Source organism: Arvicola amphibius, chromosome 1 (genome assembly GCF_903992535.2).
Source record: "Arvicola amphibius chromosome 1, mArvAmp1.2, whole genome shotgun sequence".
Lineage (NCBI taxonomy): Eukaryota > Metazoa > Chordata > Mammalia > Rodentia > Cricetidae > Arvicola > Arvicola amphibius.
The window spans coordinates 143,792,095-143,814,995 of record NC_052047.1 but is presented as its reverse complement, the minus strand read 5'-3'; the positions used below and the strand labels follow the sequence as shown (position 1 = coordinate 143,814,995).

General features: G+C 51.6%; 1 protein-coding gene across 1 annotated transcript in view; it reads right to left on the bottom strand.

The window, feature by feature from the left end:
- Positions 1–5,399: 5,399 nt before the first annotated feature.
- The window catches only part of Muc5b (mucin 5B, oligomeric mucus/gel-forming), a 32,489-nt gene continuing 14,987 nt past the window's right edge, over positions 5,400–22,901 (bottom strand). The window contains exons 26-49 of the mRNA XM_038311026.1: positions 22,128–22,284; positions 21,690–21,818; positions 21,382–21,526; positions 21,212–21,255; positions 20,937–21,134; positions 13,250–20,530; positions 12,835–13,016; positions 12,359–12,527; positions 11,454–11,710; positions 11,014–11,200; positions 10,683–10,908; positions 10,405–10,583; positions 10,251–10,320; positions 10,010–10,110; positions 9,532–9,563; positions 9,107–9,284; positions 8,682–8,786; positions 8,514–8,551; positions 7,954–8,070; positions 7,276–7,362; positions 7,060–7,182; positions 6,866–6,911; positions 6,187–6,301; positions 5,400–5,589 (exon numbers count right to left, since the gene is read on the bottom strand). Of these exons, the coding sequence (XP_038166954.1) occupies positions 5,400–5,589; positions 6,187–6,301; positions 6,866–6,911; positions 7,060–7,182; positions 7,276–7,362; positions 7,954–8,070; positions 8,514–8,551; positions 8,682–8,786; positions 9,107–9,284; positions 9,532–9,563; positions 10,010–10,110; positions 10,251–10,320; positions 10,405–10,583; positions 10,683–10,908; positions 11,014–11,200; positions 11,454–11,710; positions 12,359–12,527; positions 12,835–13,016; positions 13,250–20,530; positions 20,937–21,134; positions 21,212–21,255; positions 21,382–21,526; positions 21,690–21,818; positions 22,128–22,284 (10,356 nt within the window). The remainder of the gene's footprint in view (positions 5,590–6,186; positions 6,302–6,865; positions 6,912–7,059; positions 7,183–7,275; positions 7,363–7,953; positions 8,071–8,513; positions 8,552–8,681; positions 8,787–9,106; positions 9,285–9,531; positions 9,564–10,009; positions 10,111–10,250; positions 10,321–10,404; positions 10,584–10,682; positions 10,909–11,013; positions 11,201–11,453; positions 11,711–12,358; positions 12,528–12,834; positions 13,017–13,249; positions 20,531–20,936; positions 21,135–21,211; positions 21,256–21,381; positions 21,527–21,689; positions 21,819–22,127; positions 22,285–22,901) is intronic.

Below are 22,901 nucleotides of genomic sequence, written 5' to 3'. Positions count from 1 at the left end.
CAGGTTCCTGGGACTCACTGACCAGCCAGCTCAGTCTGCTTGGTGAGATCCAGGCCACTGAGGGACTGTCTCAAAAAGGCAGTGCCCAGCTTCCTGACAATCCTCCTCTTGTGGGTATGTGGCATGCTCTTCTCATGACCTTTGAACTTGTTCACTTGTGTCTGTAGGGCCACTCAGGGCTCCTTCTTCAAGCTTCTCCTACCTGCCTACCTTTATATGGTGATTTGACTGAGAGTGGTTCCCAGAGGCCCATAAGTTTGGATGCTTGGTCCCCAGTTGGTAAACCATTTGAAAATGATTAGGAGGTATGGTCCTGTTGGAGGAAGTGTGTTCTGGGGACTGGGCTTTGAGGTTTCAAAAGCCTGTGCCAGGCCCCGGGTTTCTTCTCTGCCTACTGCCATTGGATCAGGATGTGAAGCTCTCAGCTACTGCTCCAACATAGCAGTCTGCCTGTCTGCTTCCTGACTTGATGATGATGGACCAACTCTGAAACAATAAGCCAGCCTCCAATTAAATGCTCTTTTGTAAGAGCTGCCTTGGTCATGGTGTCTCTTCACAGCAATGGCACAGTGACGAAGACACTTCCCTCTCTTCCCCGAGCGTCCTCCCTGTCTCTGGTGGAGGAGACCTTACCCAGCCATGCTTGTGAGCTCACAAGTGTGTAGTAGTGTGTTCCTCCTACTATCTACCTTGTTCCCACTGCAGGGCCTTGGGCAGGTCCCCCAGGTACACAAGGCAGAGTTGCCAAGTGCCCTTTCCTGGAGTGATTAGCTCCTGCTTAGCAGGTTAGGCCCTTGAGACTCCCCTGGGTGTTTAGGAGATAGCACACTTGTAAGATCAGGCAGAAGGTCAACATGACTCTTTTTATTTTTTTCATTCTTGGTGCATGTGTATGCTCAGGGGGGTGTTGTATACGTGTGTGTACCAATACATATGCATTTGGAGGTTAGTGGTCAACCCTAGGTGTTGTCCCTCAGGTGCTACCCACCTTGAATTTTGAGGCAGGGTCTCAGTGGCCTGGACCTCACCAAGTAGACTGGGCTGGCTGGCCAGTAAGTCCCAGGAACCTGTCTCCACTTCGCCAGTACTTGTAGTTGGAGGCCGCTTTTTGGTTCCCAGCCACTCAGCCCCGAAATAATCACACAGAAGCTACATTATTTAAATCACTGCTTGGCCCATTGGCTCTAGCTTCTTATTGGCTAACTCTTACATATTAATTTAACCCGTCTCCATTAGGTTGTGGCTTACTGGGTAAAGTTCTGGTGTCTGTCTCTAGAGGGGCTACATGGCTTTTCTCTGACTCCATCTTCTTCCTCCCAGCATTCAGTTTAGTTTTCCCCATATCCCTCTGTTCTACCCTATCAGGCCAAGTCAGTTTTCTTTATTCATTAATGGTAATCACAGCATACAGAGGAGAATCCCACATCAAGTACTGATGCTAAAGACACACATTACCAAATCCTGCTGTTAGTTGGGTTCTGAGGATTCAGCTCAAATCCTCATACTTATGTGGCAAGCATTCTACCAATTGAGCCATCTCCCCAGTCCACCATTTAATTAGTTTTAACTTGCTTTTGTTAATATTGTGTATGGTGTATATGCAAGTGTGGGCATGTGCATGTAATTGTGTATATGCCATCATGTGCATGTGGAGGTCAAAGGGCAACTTTGAGAGTCAGTTCTCTCCTGCCACCTTTATGTAAGTTCCAGGGATTGAATTTAGGTAGCCAGGCTTGTGTAACAAGTGCCTTTACCTGTTGAGCTATGCCCCAGCTCCTCACTTATGTTTTTAAATTTATTATTTTATGTATGGGTGTTTTGCCTATATGTATTTACGTCTGTGTACTATGTGCATGCCTAATGGCCATGGAGGTCAGAGGAGGGTGTCAGATCCACAGGAACAACTTAGAAATGGTTGTGAACCGCTGTGTAGTTGCTAGGAACTGAACCTGGGTCCTCTGGAATAATAGCAAGTGTTCTTAACTACTGAGCCTTCTCTCTGCTCCCTCATTTATGCTTTGGAGACAACTCATGAGCATCCTTTTGAACTGTAGACTTCTACTGTGTTATCTATGGGAACAGGACTGTGCAGCTAAGATCTATTTAAAAGCTGCAGAGTCTATCTAAGACCCTAAGCAGTACTGGAAAAGGTGCTGGAACTGGCCTTCCCCTGTAATCAGATTGATGACTACCTTAATTGTCGTTGTAGAACCTTCAGCCAGCAGCTGATAGAAGCACATACAGAGATCCACAACCAAGCGCCGGGTTGAGCTCCCAGAGTCCAGTCATAGAGAGAGGAGTGATAATATTAGCAAAGGGGTCAAGACCATGATGGTGATACCCACAGAAACAGCTGACCTGAGCTAGTTGGAGCTCACTGACTCTGGACTGACAGTGGGGGAACCTGCATAGGACCAAACTAGGCCCTCTGAATGTTGGTGGCAGTTGTGTGGCTGGGACAGTCTGTGGGACCACTGGCAGTAGGACCAGGATTTATACCTAGTGCTTGAATTGGCTATTTGGAGCCCATTCTCTTTGGAAGGATTCTTTGCTCAGCCTAGATATTGGAGGGAGGGTGCTTGGTCTTACCTCAAACTGATGTATTAGACTTTGTTGACTTCCCATGGGAAGCCTTTCCCTCTCTGAGGAGTGGATGGGGGATGGGGTGGGGGGAAAGTGAGAGGAGGGGAGGGAGTGGGAATTGGGATTGGTATGTAAAATGAGAAAAGATTGGTTTTGTTTTGTTTGTTTGTTTTTTAAGTTGCTCGGTAGAAATGTGGAAGCAGAAAGGATTATCCTACACAACAGTTTTCCCCATGCTGAGCAGCACCCTTCCTTCCTTGTGATTATAACCCCAGCAAGAACATTCTGCTACTCATCTCTAGGCAGCCTCTTCTCTCTCTCTCTCTCTCTCTCTCTCTCTCTCTCTCTATATATATATATATATATATATATATATATATATATATATATATACACACACACATATATATATATATATATGGGGCAGTCTCACTATATAGCCCAGGTTAGCCTCCTCATGCCTTAACCTCTAGAGTGCTGCATTACAGGTATGTGCCACCTCACCCAGCTCCCTTTCAGTTCTTTCCTTTGGGGAAGCTTCAGCTATATTGCCAATAATCGGAAATCATTTCTTTGAAAGCACCCTGTCTTACTTGCAAATCTGAGTGCCTGGTGCTTGATTCCTTTTTGTTTACTGAACTCTGCCTCACTTGGGGACCCAGAGGCTTGGTGATTTAGGAGCTAAGTGTACATTCCTACAAGGAAGGGTGTTGGGCCTCCTGATGTGGACCCCTGGGCTACCCTGTCATTGTTGGTATATTGCTAATGTCTTTTTCTTTCACAGGGATGTCTGCTTTCAGCTTAATCCACTTAGTTTAGTGGTTTAGTTGTAGTTTCTTTTGGTCAGTCTGTGGGGAAGAGATATCCACTCTCCCATCTAGGAGGCAGAAACCCTCTTAGAATATATTTGAAGTGCACCCAGAGCTGTGGTTTCCTCATTGTGTCTCATTGTGATTCTCCGTGGGTCCAGGTCAGCCCTTGTATTTTCAGAGTGGACTCTTAAGTCTGCTACCCTGGCTGTAGCAGGTCTTGCTTCCTGCTAAAGCTCTTCGTCTCTTTGTGCCTGTTTCCTGACAGATAAAGAGGACCACACTGTATATATGGCCATAGTCAGGAGCATCCCCAGATATGGAAGACCTCCACATTTTAGAGTGTCTCTGTCTAGTGATGCTCTTGACTTCAGTGATGATGCTTGAAATGACTGAGGTTGAAGAAACAACACTTTGATGTGATTTCATGAGGACAGGGACTGGAATCTCACCATGAGATCAAAGGTGTGCTTGGAGAAAGAAGCTGGCCCTGGTAGCCTTTTGCTGTCCCACAACACACCTGTTGCCTTGTCAGTCTCTGGACCATGTTTCCCCAGGGGGCTGCCTGCCCGACAGACTTCAGAAAGTGCATATGAAAGGCAGGTTCACTAGCCAGACCCTGGACCCAAACACCAGGCACAGGAGCTCTGTCATACTGAGTCTGTTGGCATCCACTTCTGGAGAGCAGGGTAAACCAAGCCCATAGCAGGACCCCTCTACTTACTTCTCCAGAGGCTTTTGGGGCCATAGCTAGCCACTGTGTTCTTATCTTCCTTGGTCACAGCCCCACCATTGACCACATTTGAAGGTCATTTTTATCCTTCCTGCACAGTCAAGCCAGGATATTCTCTGTCTCACACCACATGTAGGATTCCTCTTGACATGCTTCCTTCCTGCCTACTTCTAGAACCCAAGCCATAGAGTCCCACATTTACCTGGCCCCTGTGGCTCCCTGCCATGCTTATAGAATGTTTCCCATTTTGGACAGAGGGAAGGAAAGAAAGGCACCAAAGATAGCCCCTTGTATGGTAAACCAATAATTCACAGGTATCTTGAATATAGTGCACCTGAGGAGGCAGAACAGGACCTGGGGTCCCAGCACCACTGCAGCCACAGCCCCTTGGGGTCTGAGCAATGCAGAGCACCCTTCTCTTCTGTCCATTAGAGCCACCACCCACTGATGGATGCTAGGATGGCCTCCTTAGTCAACAGGTTCCTTTGTCTGTCTAGGATGCCCTGATGCTGCCCCTGGGTTCTGTGGCAGCTATACTGGTTTGTGGTTCCCTGGCTGGCCTTGCTCTCAGTGTCCAGCCAATGGACAAGTACCTCTTCCCTATTCCTCTTAGCCAGTCTCTCATCCCTTATGTTTTTTTTTTTTGATAGATCTAGCTTCATCCCTGGCAACTCCAAACCATAAGCAGGGAGCCTAGTTGAATGGGCAGGAAAAGACACCAGGAGGAGACACAGTACCAGGGTTTATTACAGCTTCGGGCTGGGTGGGCACAGGCCCCTTTCCAACCCCAGATCCCAGGGTCCCTCCAGCAGGCAGCTATCTTGCCTGACACAGCTCTCTGGTAGCTTGTCTTTCTTGGACAGTCCCATCCGCCTGTGTGCACTTGAGATAACTGGCAAAGGGCTTCTTTATGTGATGAAGGGCACACAACCTTGCTGTGGGGAGTTGTATAGCCGCAGGCTTTCTGTTTTTCTCCAAGACTTCTATATGTCACCACAGAGGATGAGCCAAGACAGCCAAGAGGGTCTCCAAGGGCCATATTCTCCCCTGGCACCCTCCTCAAGTGGATCTTAATTGTCCCATTACCCTCCATGATGCTGGTTTCACCAAGTGGCAGGCAGAGGGTGGAACAGAGACAGTGGGAGCCACAGAGGGTTCTTGTGGGCCACATGGAACATGCCTGCCTAAGGTTTTCATTGTCAATTGTGCAGGTTCTGCTCCAGGTGGAGGGACATGAGGGGTTGGGGGATGCAATTGCCTTCCAGCACTGGGCTTTAGGGAGTGTTCATGGATGCCATGGGCAGGGAACTGCAGGCCAGGGCACAGCTGCACTCATCGACGTGGGTATAGGTGTGCTGGATGACTGTACCGTTGGGACACTGCATGGCCACAGCTACATCATGGACCTTGCTCTCCTGACAGCAGGTGCACTGATGCTCCATGGCCTGGACCTCCAAGGAGTACCTGTGGACATGGGAGGTCAGCGTTTCCCATCCATGATCCTCTTGGCAGTATAGTGGTTCGTGGTCCTCTGTGGGCTCCTGAAAGCTGTCTGACTATCCACCACGACTACTTTCTTGAACACACAGCCTTGCTCTTCCTGGGCTTTTTAAAAAACACCTTCATCTTTCATCACCTCCCACGATTCTCCTTTCTTTCTATCCTGCTGACCCTGTTGAGACTCTTCCTCTGGACAGTCACCTTAAGTCCTGAAGCCAACCTGGTACCCTTCCTCCTGCCTTCTCTAACCACAGATTCTTTAACCTTCCTGGCCACTCCTGTTCACAGCTGACTGCAGCCTGGGGACCACAGAGGGATCTGATGCTACCTGTTTCCCTAGACACTTTCAGATTCCTGGACACAAGTCCATGGCGGAAACCCAATTCTGTACAGCTAAGCAAGGTTTGCCCCTGATGTGACTGGGAAGTGGGCCATTTATTTTATGCAGACAGGTATGTGTGACCTCTGGACACCAAGAAGGAGACAGTCTCTGTAAGACCCAAGGTGACAAGGTAGCACCTGGTTCTGCTACACTCTCGGGGAGGTAAGGCCCTCACTCACTTGGACGTTCCAGAGCAGGAACCCTCGCAGAAGGTGACGTTGACTGCCATCTCTGTTTCACAGCCCTTATGCCGTAGGATGGTTGTGCTTACACGCACTTGACATGTACTTGAGTCTGCAAAGAAGACAGGCCATTGCAGAGACCGTAGACCCTAACTCAGAGACCCTGGACCTGGTAAGGCTGGCCCTCTGTGATGGTTAATATTGACCGTCAACTCAACAGGATCTAGAGTCACTTAAAAGACAAAGTTCTGAGAGCTTGTTTAGATTAAACTAACTTCTGAGGGAAGACCCACCCTGAATGTGGGCAGGACCTCCCATGGGCTAGGGTCTCAGACTGACTGGAAAGGAGAAAGTGTGCTGAGCCCTAGCTTTTATCCCTGTCTGCTTCTTGGCTGCAGACATATATGACCATCTGCTTCTGTTGCTGCCATGTCTCCCCACCATGGTGGGACTGTACACTCAAACCATGAGGCAAAGAAAACCTGCCTTTCTTAAACTGATTTTGTTTGGTATTTTGTAACACTCTCACAGCAGTGAGAGAAGTAACTGACACACCTTTCCTGGGTGACCAGCCTGGGACTTTGGTGGGATCTGCCACTCATGGGAGAAACTTGGATTGCTTTTGGTGGGAACTGGATGGAGCTGGAGAACTAGATGAGAGTTATCTTCAACTTACCTTCTTTTTCACAGGAGTAACAGCAACCTATTTTCCTTAGGGTTCCCTGTAGGGCCAAGAACAGAGCGGAATAGGACTGGGACAGAGCCAGGATACGGGGTAGAAGCCATGGAGACACAGACTTCTTGGGTCAGAACCTTCCAGGGGCATGACAAGGGTGGACCACCCAAAGGCAGTGCCTCCCAGGTACATACCCTACAGTTGGACACATCAGGGCAGGACATGGGGAGTGGAGTCAGTACATGGATTCCATTCTCAGCCTTACAGAGGTACACCGTGCAGTTGTCAAAATGGCTGTTCACCCAGGTTTCATTGGGCTGAAATCAAAACACACAATAGAGGTCCAGATAGGAACCCAGTTGTGGATGAGACCTGCTCAGGGGAGGATCTCTTGCACCCTCTCCAATTACCTGCATTGCCTGGCCCTCTGGTGTGAAGCAGGCATTCTGTACACACTCCCCACAACACTGCCCTGGCACCAGCGTGTACTTGAAGCCCTGTGGGGACAGGAGAGGTAGTCAGGTCTCTCATTCATCCCAGCCACCCTTCTGAGTATCCTCTAGGGGTCCTGGGCCTCCTTGGAAGGAACTCCTAGGAGGTTATATCTTTGTTCTGTGTTATCCAGGTCTTAGAGCTTATCTCACCCTGCTTCTTAGCCTCTCTGTCTCTACTGTAGTGGTTCTTAACCTTCCTAAGACTGTGACCCTTTAATATAGTTTTTCATATTATGGTGACCCCCAGCCATACAATTATTTCATTGCTACTTCATAACTAATTGTGCTACTGTAATGAATTGTAATGTAAATATCTGACATGCAGAACATCTGATATGTGACCCTTATGAAAGGGTCATTCAACCCCAATGGGGTCATGACCCACAGGTTGAGAACTGCTGGTCTACTGGTACCATACTGGATCTGTTTCTAGTCAGTTCATCAATCTGCAGGACCTCTCCTCCAGTCCACATCATCCTCCTACTTTTCCCTTTAGAAAAAAACAAGACCTCAGAATTATAGCGAATTGGAGGACTCTCAATGATGGACTGCAATGGGTAGCCTCTCAAGATGTCTGCTGGGCCACAGACTCACCTGGGGGCAGAAGGTAGTACAAAGGATCTCTCTACACTCTACTTTTGGTTCTTGATTGCCCACAGAGAAGCAGGTGCATGTTTGGCAGGGAACATCCCCTGGGAAGTTTGCACCAACCTAAAGCAGATGAGGAGAGCAGCTCTAAGAGAAGGTGGGGGCAGGGGTGAGCACATATCAGGTCGACTTAGCTGAGTCCAGACATGTCCCATGGGCCCAGTTCTTTTCCCCACAGTGTAATTGTTCCCATAGTTGAACACAGGTATTCAGTGGGTGGGGACAGCAGTAAGCTGGGAGACTCAGAAGCTGACCACTCAGGTGTAGCAGATGTGGTAACCCCTCGTTCCACAGCTCCTGCATGCACACACATGTGCACACTTATGCTCCCCCCACACGCACACATACAATGGCCTTATGTCCTATGTCTTAAGGGCCCAGACCCTCTCTCCAGATCAACCTTTATGGCAAGGATGCCAAAGCAAGGATCAGGAACTGGAGGACATGGGCTTCCCACCCACCTCGGCCTACCCCTGCTGTTCACCCTGCCTGGGCTGAGCCCTTACCCCGTAGAGGGTGTCATTGTGTGTGCACATCAAGGGTCCTGAAAGGAAAGGGAGTTGATTACACATCTGGGCAGTGGGGCAGAAACCCTGGCTCCTCCCCATCCCTGAACTCCCCTGCAGTCAGTCTCAGTGCACCCTCCCCTGCGCTTCAGTCCCATTCCTACTCACTGCAGATGGAGCTGGGGCAGCAGCTGCCTTCCTCATAGATGCGGATCAGCTCGTGCCCTGGCTCACACTTGGACAGACTCTTGGGGCAGGTGGTTGTATTGCAGACTGTAGAGAAATGGCCAAGTCAGGATGCTGCCCATTTTGTCATCCCCCCCCCCCCCATCTTCTCCCTTTCAGGAAATACTAGCTTCTAGTGTAATTTTTCTTTGGAACCTAGTAGGCTTCATGGCTTTTCTGGGTTTCATAAGGTTCCCTCACTCTTTCATCTCCTTGGTCCTTACCAGGTCTCTGCTCTGTTAGGTCAGACCAGAGTACCAGTAGTACTTTTAGATCAAAAGCTGAAGCATCTTGAGACATCCCCCACCTGATTGGTCCAGTGAAGCTAAGCTAGAGTATGTCTTTTCTATGTCCCAGTAGGTGCTCACCACAGACTGTCTCGGAGCAGCATGGATTGTCAGCCTTGGGCCTGGTCACAGTCACAAAGCCAGCTTTTGTGCACTGTGGGAGCTCCTGGCTCTCACACTGCACTGGCTCACACTGTACCGACACAGAGCTGGGGTCGCACACACAGGACTGGCAGTTGCTGATCCAGTGTTCTCCCGGCTGAAACAGGCCAAGTCAAGATCTCTGAAGGCTCTGAGATTCTAAAGTCCCTGGCCTCTCTGCCTGAACTCAACTCCAAGTCCTTGTTTGCCCTCAGCAGGTAAGCCCTCTGCTGTCCAGGGTGAGAGCAGGAGGAAGCCCAGGAGCCCCACGTCAGCCTTCTGGGCTATGAGGAGTCAGCCACCCTCCCTCCTTCCTCCCTCCTCTTCTTGAGCTCAAGTTAGGGCAGGAGAGAAGCACCACTCACAAACTTGGGTAGTCCATCTGGTCCCACGCAGGCTAGAAAAAAAATGAGAAAACTGTTACTGGAGATGCTGGGGTTCGAGGCCAGGCAGAAGGGGATCATAGGCTGAGAGAACCGTGCTTAGTCCTGGCCACCTGAACCCCAAGCCAAGACCTCTGTCTTCTCCCAGGGTGGAGCAGAAGGCCCTAGAGAATTCTGAGGGTGTCAGGTCCCTGAAGCGGTGGTGAAGTTGGATGTTAGAGTCTAGCACTTGGCAAAGGAAGGCAGCTTCTCTGGCCAGCTTCAAGCAGCAGAGTTTAGGCAGAATGGTGGCAGGCTCACAGAAGGCCTTTAGACGTCTGCTCCAGGCTCCTCTAACATACTAGTCAGGCAGAAGAGGGTCTGCAGATGTCTGGGATCTTGGCCTGGCCTGGAAGGTGAGGACCCTATGGGGGACAGGGGTGGGACAAGGATTGTCCCATGGTAGGTGAATGGCACTTACGACACTCCTGCACACAAATGTCCATGCGGGAGTTGAAGAGGAGCTGATTCTCAGGGCAGAAGCAGCCCTCTGCCTTCATCTCAGTTGAAACACTCAGGGTCCTAGTGTGGGGAGGGGCAAGCAGCAGAGTGAGGATCAGAAATGAGGTGATACCCCCAAGAGCCAGTCGTGGGGGTCCCAGAACTTAGACCCTTCAGACATGGAAGGCCAGCTGCTACACTATTACTTAGATTGTACTCACCTGGAGCTGCAGGATGCTGGATGCAGGGGTCCACAAGGCCTGTATTCCTTCGTGGGTGGACAGGAGAGGTCTGTGGGTGCAGAGAGCATCATCAGACAGGTTTGGAAGAACCAAAGAGACTGGAGTCCTGACAAATTGGATACTCCCTACTCACCACATAGCCCTTCAGTGGCATTGCGCCAGTTGATGCACACACCCCGGGCCCGGCAGAGTGTTGCGTAGGCCTCCAGGCTTTGACAGAGCATGTCAGTAACGTTGGCATTGCAGTGGTCATTAACACAGGAACTGAAGAAGGTGTCTGGAGGGATGAGCCTGTGACACTCAGCGAAGACCCTATGACAGTGAGTGGTCAGGACTGGGAGCTCAGAGCCCAGCAGGGAGGTTAGCCAAGTGGACTGCTGCCCAGGTCCACCACCCCAAAGGCCGACTCACTGGCTCAGCATCAGCTCACAGAGAGGTGCAGTGGGACATGGGGTAGAGGTGGATGTGCTGGATACTGGGGGCTGGGAAGTGGTGCTCGGGGGAGGGCTAGGCTGAGCTAAGCAGCTGTCGTTGCTATTCCTGGGAACCAGCCAGTCTTTGGCCATGTCCTGGCAGTTGGAAGCTATGGTGCCATCTGGCCGGCGGCAGTCATCTGTCTGGCTATTGGTGCAGGTACCTGGTGAATAGGGTAGAGGTTACAATCAGTTTCTTGCTGTTTTCCATAGACTCATTCCTTCCCCCGACTTAGGGATACAGAATGAGCCTGGCCATGCCTACTCACCACACTGGCCCTCAGTATTGTTGCTGAAGTATCTGTAGGGTAACCATATCTGGAAGATGTGCCCATCAAAGGTGATGCTGGTGCCAATGGTGGAAATGTAGACACTCATTGTGGTGGTGCCGCTCAAGGACACTGTCACACCATTCTTAGTGTAGCCTGAGCTTATCAACATTTGGTCCCATATGACCTAGGGATGTCCAGAGGGAAACAATAACTAGGAAGCCAACTAGGCAGCAGTGGATGCTACTTTGCCAAACACTAAGGACATTCCTGTTCCTCAGTCTCGAGCCAGGCATTTATTTTTTGCCTAGGAAAGCTCCTACAGGTCATATCTGCAGAGGGGAGAATACTCTTGGTCCTGAGGGCTTTTCATCTTTGCCTGTGTTGCCCCATGCTTGCAGTGTGGCCTTGGGTGGGGCTCTGCCTGCCAGAAGACTCACCAGGCTCTCCTCCTTCCCACTGCCAGTGGTGGTGATGGTGAGGACAATCTCCATAGAGTTGTAGTTCACACTGAGGGCACGGGGACAGAAGGTGGCATTGGTGGTAGCCCCACAGTAGTAGCTGTGAGTAAGGATGCTCAGGTTGCCATGGCGAGGGTGGATCTCTCTCATGAGCACCGAGGTACAGTTGTCCAGAAAAGTATAGGAGGTGCCATCAAATGTCAGGTAGTGTGACTGCCCCCATCCACTGCAGAAGCCTATGGGAGACTACAGTTGAAGGCTCCCTTCCCAGCCCTGTTACCTAGCACCACCTCTGGATGGTTCCTTCAGGGAAACACAGTTGCTTCATCTACAAAGTAGTTATCTCCCAAACCATATCTACCTTGGGAGTTGTGAATATAACGTTGGTCTTAAAATGGAATAATCCCAAATTACCTGGGTGTTCCTTGAACCTGATGATAGTGTACTTAGAAATGGCAGGAGAGACATGGAGCAAAAGGCCATAGGAAGGTGGAGGCAGAATGGAGTGAAGCCACAAGCCAAGGACTCTGTAGCCCTTAACTGGCAAAGTCAAGGAGGATTCTCCATAGAGATGCCTTGCCTGTCTTGCTCTGACTCTAGCTCAGGGCTGTGAGACCCTGAATTTGCTGTTGTAAGTGCCAAGTTTGAGTCATTTAACACTCAGTAATAGAAGTTGTCATCAGGACCGCAAGAAAGGACTCCCATTGTGGCTTTTTGCACCCTACCCCTTCCTGTTCACACAGCCCCTTCCTCTGCCCCATCAACGTTGCCAACCTCCCTGTGCACACAGTGCCCACAGGCTGGCACAGCATTTACTGTCCCATCTTGTCCCATCACACCCTGTCCTGTCTTGCTGAACTGTCCCGCGCCTGCCCTCTGCTCACATTCACACTCATAGTGGAAGTGGCAAGGCTCCTGGTCCCACACTTTGATGGGCAAGTGCTTGTTGACACAGGTGACATTGTCCACAGGCTCTGGCTCTTCGAGGATGATTTGGTTATTTCCCTGGCACCTAGCCACTGTGCAGTTCTCCAGGGTCCAGGACTCATTCACCTGAGGCAGAAGATATGCAGGGTGTTCATCTTGAGGTCATGGGGAGACCCAAGCTCTGTCCTTTCTGGACCCCCAGGTCCCTACACATAAGAATCACAGAAGGCAGCCAGCTTCTGCTGATCAAGACCCCAGATCCAGTGCGCCTCTCTCAACAGGAGCCACTGGAAGATGGGTCACTGAGATAGGCTACATGGTTGAGGTGATGCTTTAGGTGAGCATTAGCCATGACTCAACCCAAATGCAGTTGTCCCTGAGAACCCATAGCCACACCACATCAGAGGGAGGCAGAGGGAGAAGGGAGCCTCACCTGCCGGGGAGGGATGGCATTATCACAGCCAGGAAGCAGGGTAGACAAAGGCACAGGGGTAGAGGGCACTGGAGGTGAAGAGGATGGACAGGCACCCTGGAAGCGGTCAAGCTCACAGTTTTGGTTGCAGGTGGCATAGAATTGGCAGCCAGCTCCATCAGTCTTATTGTAGATGACATCTCCTATGGAAGGAAAAAAAAAGACACAGAAAGACATAGGTACCTGAAGAGGCATACCCTGAAGAGGCAGGGTAGCATCAGGGGGAGACGTAGAGGCAGCCTGCCTGAGGGAGAAGGTTGTCCAGAGAGGGCATAGACTGAATTTTATATGCATGAAAGGGCTCATAGCTCCCAAGGCTGACAGACCCAGGGGACAAGGGACATGAGGTAGGGAAAACATGGATTTTTCTACTCACCAGGTAAGAAGAGCTGTCCAAATGCCCAGCAGAAACAGGGTGACGGGGAAACTGATTGACTGGAAAAGACAGTAGACCTAAGGGTACTGAGGCCCAAGGGAGAAACAGTAGACATGCTGAAGGTCACCTGACTGCTGGGGGAAAGTTCAGGGGTGTGAGTGGTCTCTGTGGTGGAGGAGAGGGTTGCAGTAGGGACCATGGCTCCAGGTGACGTTGCGGTGGTCAGAACTGGAGAGGTAGGAGTAGGCACTAGGGTAGAGGAGTGGGGCACAGAGGAGCTTGTGGCCACAGGGGAAGAGGTCATGGTGTTCGAGATTGGGGAAGTGTGAGTGGACAACAGGGTAGAGGTAGAAGGAGCAGTGGAGGGGGTGGCCATGGGTGGGGTGGTGCAGTGGGTGGTGTTGTCACAGCAGAGGAGGCGCACATGGTAGTTGTCACAATATTGCAAAGGCCCCGATTGGTTGATATTCTTGCATATCAGCCCAAATCGCACATCACACTGGACCACCTGCTCGAGCGTTTCCAGGGGCCTGTCTGGCTCCTTCTCAGAGCGGCACTGGATGTCCTTGGGCTGCTCACAGAACACAAAGCCAACCTCACGTAGCACTGCATAGACCTCAAAGTCCCCACCTCTGGGGCCAGGGTTAGGGAAGTCTGCATCAAACCAGTCTGTCCATGTGCATCTAGGTGCACAGCCCGAGTCAGTAAGTGTGGTCCATGTGGATGCTTGGGTACTTGGCACTGGGGAGCTGAAGGGATGCTTGGTCTGAAAGGTAGACTCAGTGCTTGAGGCCACAGTGGTTGTGAAAGGGACCAGAGAAGTGTGGGTAGACCAGGGCAGTGCTGACGTTCTGGTGCTGGAAGGGGTACTAGGGCAGTGACTATAGTCATCACAGCAAAGCACACGGATGCGGTAGTTGAGGCATACACTAAAGGGCCCCGGCTGGTCCAGGTTCCTGCACACCAGACCAAAGTTCAAACTGCAGTTGATCACCTGATTCAACTCCTGCTGAGGCACATGGGGCTGGTCAACAACATCACATTCTAAGTCCAGGGGCTTTTCACATATAGCAATTCCAGCTGCTCTAATGTTGGCATAGGTCTCAAATTCCCCTCCAGAACTCCCAGGGATGGGTGAACTATGGTCCAGCCAATCTGACCAGGTACATTGAGGTTCGCAGCCCGTGGAACTGGAGAGTGGAGTAGAGATGACCGTAGTCCTAGTACTCGGCAGAGAGGAGGACTGATTATCTTTGAAAGTACTGGTGGGTGTGGAAGTAGCTGATGTGTGGCTGAGAGTACTAGGAGAAACCCAAGAGGTATTTATGGCAGTACTAGAGAGTCTGGCAGTGGTGGCAGTTTGTGGTGTGGGGGGTGAGCCCGCAGTGGTGGTCGGTCCCTGGCAGTGGCTCACACTGCAGCACAGCACCCGGATCATGTAGTTGTAGCACATCACAAAATCACCTTTCTGGTCCCTGTTGCGGCACACCAGACCGAAGTTGACATCACATGTCACTTCCTGACCCAACATGTCCAAACTCATGTCAGGGTAGTTCTGGGCCACACACTGGATGCCCTGAGGCTGTTCGCAGATATCTGCCCCAGAGGCCCTTATTCTCTCATATGTCTCAATGTCTTCTCCCTCCCTGTCAGACGTGGGGTAGTCTGCGTCAAGCCACCCTGTCCACTGACATTGGGGTTGGCAGGTGGTAGAGGTCACAGGCATGCTGACCGTGTGTGTGACCGTGCTGGCTGCTGAAGTGGACGTGGTCAGTGTCCTGCGTGGTTCTGTGGTGCTGGCTGAAGGAGCTCCAGTGAGCTCTGGGGTGGTCTTGGAATGTGTAATTGCTGTGCTCGTGGAGGCCGCCATGGCTGAACTCATGGTGGTGCTTCCAGCAGAGGAATAGGATGGTCCAGGTGTGGTCAGAGAGGTAGAGAAGGTTGTCGCTCTGGCCAGGGAAGTCCTTGAGGTTGTTGCTGAGAATGCGCTGGTGGCATGGGGACTGCTGGGAGGTAGGGAGTGCCCTTGAGAGGTGGACCTTGTTGTCACCACTGAAGGAGTCCCAGAGGATTCTGGGCTCCTGGGATGCTGAGTAGTCTTTGAGGTGGCTGTCAGAGAAGTGCTGGGTGTGGATGACACACTGGCAGTCAGGATCCCAGAGGTGGGCATCTCTGAGCCCTGGATGCTGCTGGTGGAGCCTGAAGGAGACCAGGTCTCAACTGGACTGGTGTTGGGATAAGGCTTGGAGGACAGGGTCTGGGTGGCAGTGGTGGCAGTTTGTGGTGTGGGGGTTGAGCCCGCAGTGGTGGTCGGTCCCTGGCAGTGGCTCACACTGCAGCACAGCACCCGGATCATGTAGTTGTAGCACATCCCCAAATCACCTTTCTGGTCCCTGTTGCGGCACACCAGACCGAAGTTGACATCACATGTTACTTCCTGACCCAACATGTCCAAACTCATGTCAGGGTAGTTCTGGGCCACACACTGGATGCCCTGAGGCTGTTCGCAGATATCTGCCCCAGAGGCCCTTATTCTCTCATATGTCTCAATGTCTTCTCCCTCCCTGTCAGACGTGGGGTAGTCTGCGTCAAGCCATCCTGTCCACTGACATTGGGGTTGGCAGGTGGTAGAGGTCACAGGGCTACTGACTGAGTGTGTGGAAGGTATGGATCCTGTATGGATAACATTGGTCGTCAGGCTGTCTGAAGTCTTTGAAGACGTGGTAGCTTTGGTGGAGTGTCTTTGTCTTGTTGATGAACTGGTGGGCATGGTGGGGACCTCTTTACTTGCTTTAGGCTTGTTTGTGGTAGATGTAGGTGGAACCGCAGTTGTGCTAGGGCAGTGGCTATAGTCATCACAGCAAAGCACACGTATATTATAGTTGAAGCACATTTTGAAATCATCTGTTTGGTCCTCATTTTTGCAGACTAGCCCTGTCTCCAGGCTGCAGCTTACTACTTGGCCAACCTTATCAATGCTCACTGCAGGATAGTTCTCTGCCCGGCACTCAATCTTTTCTGGTGCCTGGCACATCTTCTTACCAGAAGCTCTGATGTTTTCATAGGTCTCCATGTCTCCTCTTACTACTCCTGAGGTTGGTGAGTCTACATCAAACCATTCCGTCCACGTACACTTGGGCTGGCAGAGGGTTGTGCCTTGGCTGGTGCTGGCGGTAGTCATGGTAACTGGTAGCGTCTGCATGCTTGGTGTACTGGTAGACAGCTCTTCTAAGACTGTAGTTAGGCTTGTGGGTGGAAGTTTTGAAAAGGCAGTGCCAGCTGTACCAGTAAGTGTTCTGGTCCAGGTTCCAGTCGAGGAAGTTTGCTTTGTTGTCAAAGCAGCTGTCGATGGCTGTAATGTTTTAGGCATGATGGTGAGTGTTGTATGGATAGAGGAGACCGTTCCTGGGCTGCTACTTTCTGTGACACTTGAAACATGAGGGGTGCTTCTGGTAGAGGATGTGACAATAGGGGCCGTGTAGCTAGAGCCAGGTGGAGTTTTTGAGAAGCTTGTTGCTACCGTGGTGGAAGCCGAGTAAGTTCTGGTCACAGTTAGACTAGTGTTGGCCTGAGACTTGGAGGACAGGGTCTGGGTGGCAGTGGTGGCAGTTTGTGGTGTGGGGGGTGAGCCCGCAGTGGTGGTCGGTCCCTGGCAGTGGCTCACACTGCAGCACAGCACCCGGATCATGTAGTTGTAGCACATCCCCAAATCACCTTTCTGGTCCCTGTTGCGGCACACCAGACCGAAGTTGACATCACATGTCACTTCCTGACCCAACATGTCCAAACTCATGTCAGGGTAGTTCTGGGCCACACACTGGATGCCCTGAGGCTGTTCGCAGATATCTGCCCCAGAGGCCCTTATTCTCTCATATGTCTCAATGTCTTCTCCCTCCCTGTCAGACGTGGGGTAGTCTGCGTCAAGCCATCCTGTCCACTGACATTGAGGTTGGCAGGTGGTAGAGGTCACAGGCGTGCTGACCGTGTGTGTGACCGTGCTGGCTGCTGAAGTGGACGTGGTCAGTGTCCTGCGTAGTTCTGTGGTGCTGGCTGAAGGAGCTCCAGTGAGCTCTGGGGTGGTCTTGGAATGTGTAATTGCTGTGCTCGTGGAGGCCGCCATGGCTGAACTCATGGTGGTGCTTCCAGCGGGGGAATAGGATGGTCCAGGTGTGGTCAGAGCGGCAGATGAGGAGGACTTTCTGACCTCCTCTGTACTCATTGCTTCAGGAGAGGATGCTGTGGTAATAGGGGCTTTAGTGTGACTCTTGTACGTGTGAGTGGTGATCAGTGTTTGAGGGTTCGTTGTCCTCAAGGTAGAGTTGGGTTTAGTGGATCTGGTAGATGTGGTTGGGGCACTAGGGGGCAAGCTGCTCCAGAGTGTGGTTATGGTTCTAGAGATCCCTGTGGAGGTGCCAGTGGACTTTGTTAGCTTGGCAGTGCTGGGAGCGCTGGAGGAAACTGTCCATGAAGTTGTGTTTGGTTTACCTGAGTGTTGCTCTTTTGATGTTTGGAGGAAGGTAGTTGGAGAGGCTGAACTTGTTGACATACTAGAGACAGACAATCTCTCAGTAGTCCCAATTGTGCCAGTGGAGACAACCGTGTCTGTCCTAGGGAAAGAGATTCTCCTTAGTGTTGTGAGTGAAGTTGAGGCCGTTGGCTCCTCCGATGGCCTCTTGTTTGTGGACATGGAGAGTGTACTGAGAAATCCAGGTGCCGGTGTGGAAGTGGACGGCAGTGGTGCTGCCGTATGAGGGGATTCAGTCACTGGACTGAAGGTGGTGGACAGTGATCCCCTTGTGCTAAAACAGCTCATGTCTTCCTCACAGCAGAGCACACGGATATGGTAGTTGAAACAGGTTTGGTTGTTGGCCTGCTTGCTATTCCTGCAGATGAGTCCAAAGTCCACATTACACACCACCTCCTGGCCCAGCTGCTGGAAGGACATATTGGGGAAGAGGATGGCTTCACATTCAATGTCCACAGGTTTCTTGCATACCTGGATACCTGTCTTGTTTCTAATATGATAGTAGGTCTCAATATCTCCCCCAAACTGGCCAGGTTGAGGTTTGTCACTATCCAGCCAATCTGTCCAGGTACATTGAAACTTACAGCCTGTGGAAGTGGTCCTTGTTGTAAGGGCTGGGGAGAGACCAGTGGATAGCCATGATGAGGTTTGAGTTTCCCTGGGTGTGGTTGGAGCTGTGGAAGAAGCCATGGTGAGGATTGTGGTTTTTCCAGGGGATGAAATAGATTCTGTGGTGCTGGTGATGGTAGATATGCTGGACACAGGCCAGGCAGTATGTGTGATTGACCTGGAACTGGCAGTGGTGGCAGTTTGTGGTGTGGGGGTTGAGCCCGCAGTGGTGGTTGGTCCCTGGCAGTAGCTCACACTGCAGCACAGCACCCGGATCATGTAGTTGTAGCACATCACAAAATCACCTTTCTGGTCCCTGTTGCGGCACACCAGACCGAAGTTGACATCACACGTCACTTCCTGACCCAACATGTCCAAACTCATGTCAGGGTAGTTCTGGGCCACACACTGGATGCCCTGAGGCTGTTCGCAGATATCTGCCCCAGAGGCCCTTATTCTCTCATATGTCTCAATGTCTTCTCCCTCCCTGTCAGACGTGGGGTAGTCTGCGTCAAGCCACCCTGTCCACTGACATTGGGGTTGGCAGGTGGTAGAGGTCACAGGCATGCTGACCGTGTGTGTGACCGTGCTGGCTGCTGAAGTGGACGTGGTCAGTGTCCTGCGTGGTTCTGTGGTGCTGGCTGAAGGAGCTCCAGTGAGCTCTGGGGTGGTCTTGGAATGTGTAATTGCTGTGCTCGTGGAGGCCGCCATGGCTGAACTCATGGTGGTGCTTCCAGCAGAGGAATAGGATGGTCCAGGTGTGGTCAGAGAGGTAGAGAAGGTTGTCGCTCTGGCCAGGGAAGTCCTTGAGGTTGTTGCTGAGAATGCGCTGGTGGCATGGGGACTGCTGGGAGGTAGGGAGTGCCCTTGAGAGGTGGACCTTGTTGTCACCACTGAAGGAGTCCCAGAGGATTCTGGGCTCCTGGGATGCTGAGTAGTCTTTGAGGTGGCTGTCAGAGAAGTGCTGGGTGTGGATGACACACTGGCAGTCAGGATCCCAGAGGTGGGCATCTCTGAGCCCTGGATGCTGGTGGTGGAGCCTGAAGGAGACCAGGTCTCAACTGGACTGGTGTTGGGATAAGGCTTGGAGGACAGGGTCTGGGTGGCAGTGGTGGCAGTTTGTGGTGTGGGGGTTGAGCCCGCAGTGGTGGTCGGTCCCTGGCAGTGGCTCACACTGCAGCACAGCACCCGGATCATGTAGTTGTAGCACATCCCCAAATCACCTTTCTGGTCCCTGTTGCGGCACACCAGACCGAAGTTGACATCACATGTTACTTCCTGACCCAACATGTCCAAACTCATGTCAGGGTAGTTCTGGGCCACACACTGGATGCCCTGAGGCTGTTCGCAGATATCTGCCCCAGAGGCCCTTATTCTCTCATATGTCTCAATGTCTTCTCCCTCCCTGTCAGACGTGGGGTAGTCTGCGTCAAGCCATCCTGTCCACTGACATTGGGGTTGGCAGGTGGTAGAGGTCACAGGGCTGCTGATTATCTGTGTGACCGTGTTGGCTCTTGTAGTGGACGCTGTCTGTGAGGTGAATACTGATGTTGGGTTGGATGTGACAAGACTGCTGGCTGAGTTTGTGGACCCAATACGATGTGAAGTGGCCCTCCTTTTTGAGGTGAATGTCACTGTTTGTCTTGAGCTGTGAATTGTATCCAGGGATGTCTCTTTCCCTTCTGTGGTCCACGAGGGTGTGGACTTGGACACTGAGGATGCTGTCTGAGCACTGGGAGTGGGCCAAGAGGACTGTCTGCTGATCTCAGGTTGGGAGTGAGTGGTGCTTGCGCCTGAGGTCAGGGTGGAAGTACAGGGCACGTAATCACAGCACAGAACCCTCAGCTCGTAATTATAGCAGAGTGGCGGACTCTGCTCACTGTTAAGACATTTCAGCCCCCAGGATGGATCACAGTTCACCTTTTGTCCCAGCTTCTGTAAGTCCATGCTGGGGAACTTCTTAGCACGGCACTCGATGGCAGCAGGGCTTTGACACACCTGGTACCCTTTCTGCCTCAGGTTCTCAAACGTTTCAAAGTCCCCACCTGTTATGCCAGGCTCTGGATGGTTTTCATCATACCAAATGGACCAGTGGCAGACCTCGCGGACACATACCGTGGACACAGTGGATACAGTGGGAGCTGAGCCTGTGTGAAAGCGATAGAAGCCCTTCTCAGCCCCTCTCGCCTCAGTGCAAGGGAACAGACGACTTGACCTGAGCACAAGTTAGGGCTAATGCTGGCTTGTTCCAGGATTCAGCTAATAGTCTTGAGAGAGCTCACTAACTAAGTTGGGCTACACCAAGGGCAAATGGAGCCTGGGGATTTCTGTTTCCTTGATGGCAGCTCCAGCAGTTGTGCCAAGGCTTCCTGGGAAATCATAGAGGGATGAGGACCATGGACAACTGAACAATGGATCAGGACCCAAGATATCTTTGTAACTGGAGTTCCCTGCATTGGCATCTTCACTTGTGCCAATGTGGCCAAGCCTCTCCCTGGGTTAACATAATAGTTTCATGTTCAGGGGCTTCCAGTGAACCTGGTGTGGTCTCACCTGTTGTGATATGGGGTGCCAAGGTGGTGGTGAATGTGAATGGCGTGGTAGACGAGACTGCAGGGCACTCTTCTGTTGTGCGTATGATTGTCCCATTGTCTTTGCAGATGGCTACTAAGCATGCACCAAGGCCATCCGTGGTGTTGTAGACAACATCATTGTAGTGGTAGGTACGGCCCTCATAGGTGCATATGCAGGCTGGGGGTTAGATGTATTGGCTCAGCTTTCTCAGCCTTCAGCCTTCTTCCAACCCCAAACCCACAGGCTTTGCTTACCTGTAAGGTTGTGAACACACTTGAGGCCATCAGGGGTGCAGAGACTGGGGGGAAGACAGGGGCTCTGAGGACCAATGCGCATCCCCTCGCTGATGCATGCTTTAGCCCTCCCCTGCCCTTTCCCAACACTCTGGGTCCCTGTCCTCTTCCCTCCCTGGCTCCCCACTCACCAACTCTGGCAGTTCTCTGCTATAGGGACCTGTGTGCCAATATCATGGTAGTTTCCATCATCATCATAGCATCCACACTGGGCCACACACTTCATCTGGTCCTCATTGAAGAAGGGCTGACTGGGTGGGCATTGTGGGTAGCAGCCTAGAGCAGGCAGGGATAGCATTGACTTTCTGTCCTCTTGGGCATGTATCCAACTGCCCAGTTCCCAATCAGTGGCAGAGGACCCCTAGTACACTGGGTCTACCCTAGTACCATGCATGGGGTTATGGGCCTGAAGGCCTCCACCAGCATATTCTACCCTTACCTTCCAGGCCTGGCAGGTCAACAAGGCAGTGTCCAGCAGGGTTTCGACAGGTCTTCAGACAGGGAGCTCCACAGGGCTGGTAATGCCACTCACACTCCCCGTGAGGGTTGTAGTAGTCACAGAAAAGAGCTGAGCACAGAAGGCAGAGTCTACTAGACCTCATGACTACACCCAGACATATAGGACTTGTGCTAGGCAGATGACCTCCTTGGGTCCATTCCCTAACCGAGATCCTAGGGCCCCCAACCTCAGCTACTTCATATCATGTGTCAAAGAACCACGTGTGTATATAGATCTGTGCACACATGTACAAATACATATATGTACACATACACACATCGTAGTGGCCAGAATCTAAGCCAGGAGGGAAGTACAGAGGCTGCCACCCACTTCATTCACAGACCCATCCTTCAGTACCACGGACAATGCCCTACTCACGGCAGATGTCCGGTGTCCTCCAGGACAAGCACACGCCCACATCACGGCAGGCCTGGGCATAGGCAGCCACAGCAGTGCAGAAACACTCGCAGTCACCCCCTGAGTCGCAGGCACACACATCATGCACACAGGCTTCGTAGTACTTGGTAGAGTCAACCTGGAATGGAGGAGCCAAGGTGCCACTCAGGGAGGACAGCGATGTCTGCCCAGGGGACAGATGAATGTGGGGGAGGATATGGAGCTAGTTGTAGTCCAGCCCCCACACTATGGGAATGTTGATTTGGTACTGTGGCTGCTATCAGATTGTCCCAAGTGAGAACTGTCCAACACCACCTTTCCAACTCACTGTGTACCCACATACTTGTACACCCACATACCCATAACCTACCACTCATGTGCCCATACATGTATGCAGCCGTTCACCTGCATACCTGTCCACATGTATACCTATCTATTTGGCTATCTGTGCACCTGCACAGCTGGAAAACTGTGTACCTGCCCACCTGTGCACGTACCTGATTGTACACCAGTGTACCTGCCTACCTGTGAACCTTCACATTTGTCTGCATGTGTACCTGCATACCTAACTACTTGTATATCTGCCTGTCTATTGACCTGTGCGCGTCCCCTCCTGTCCATATGTGCACCCATCCACTTGCACAGCTCCTCACCTCCATACCACTGTGTACCTGCCTACCTACACTTGCACAGATATCTACCTGCACACTTACCCATACCACTGCGTGCCTACACATTTGCCCCACTTTCACACTT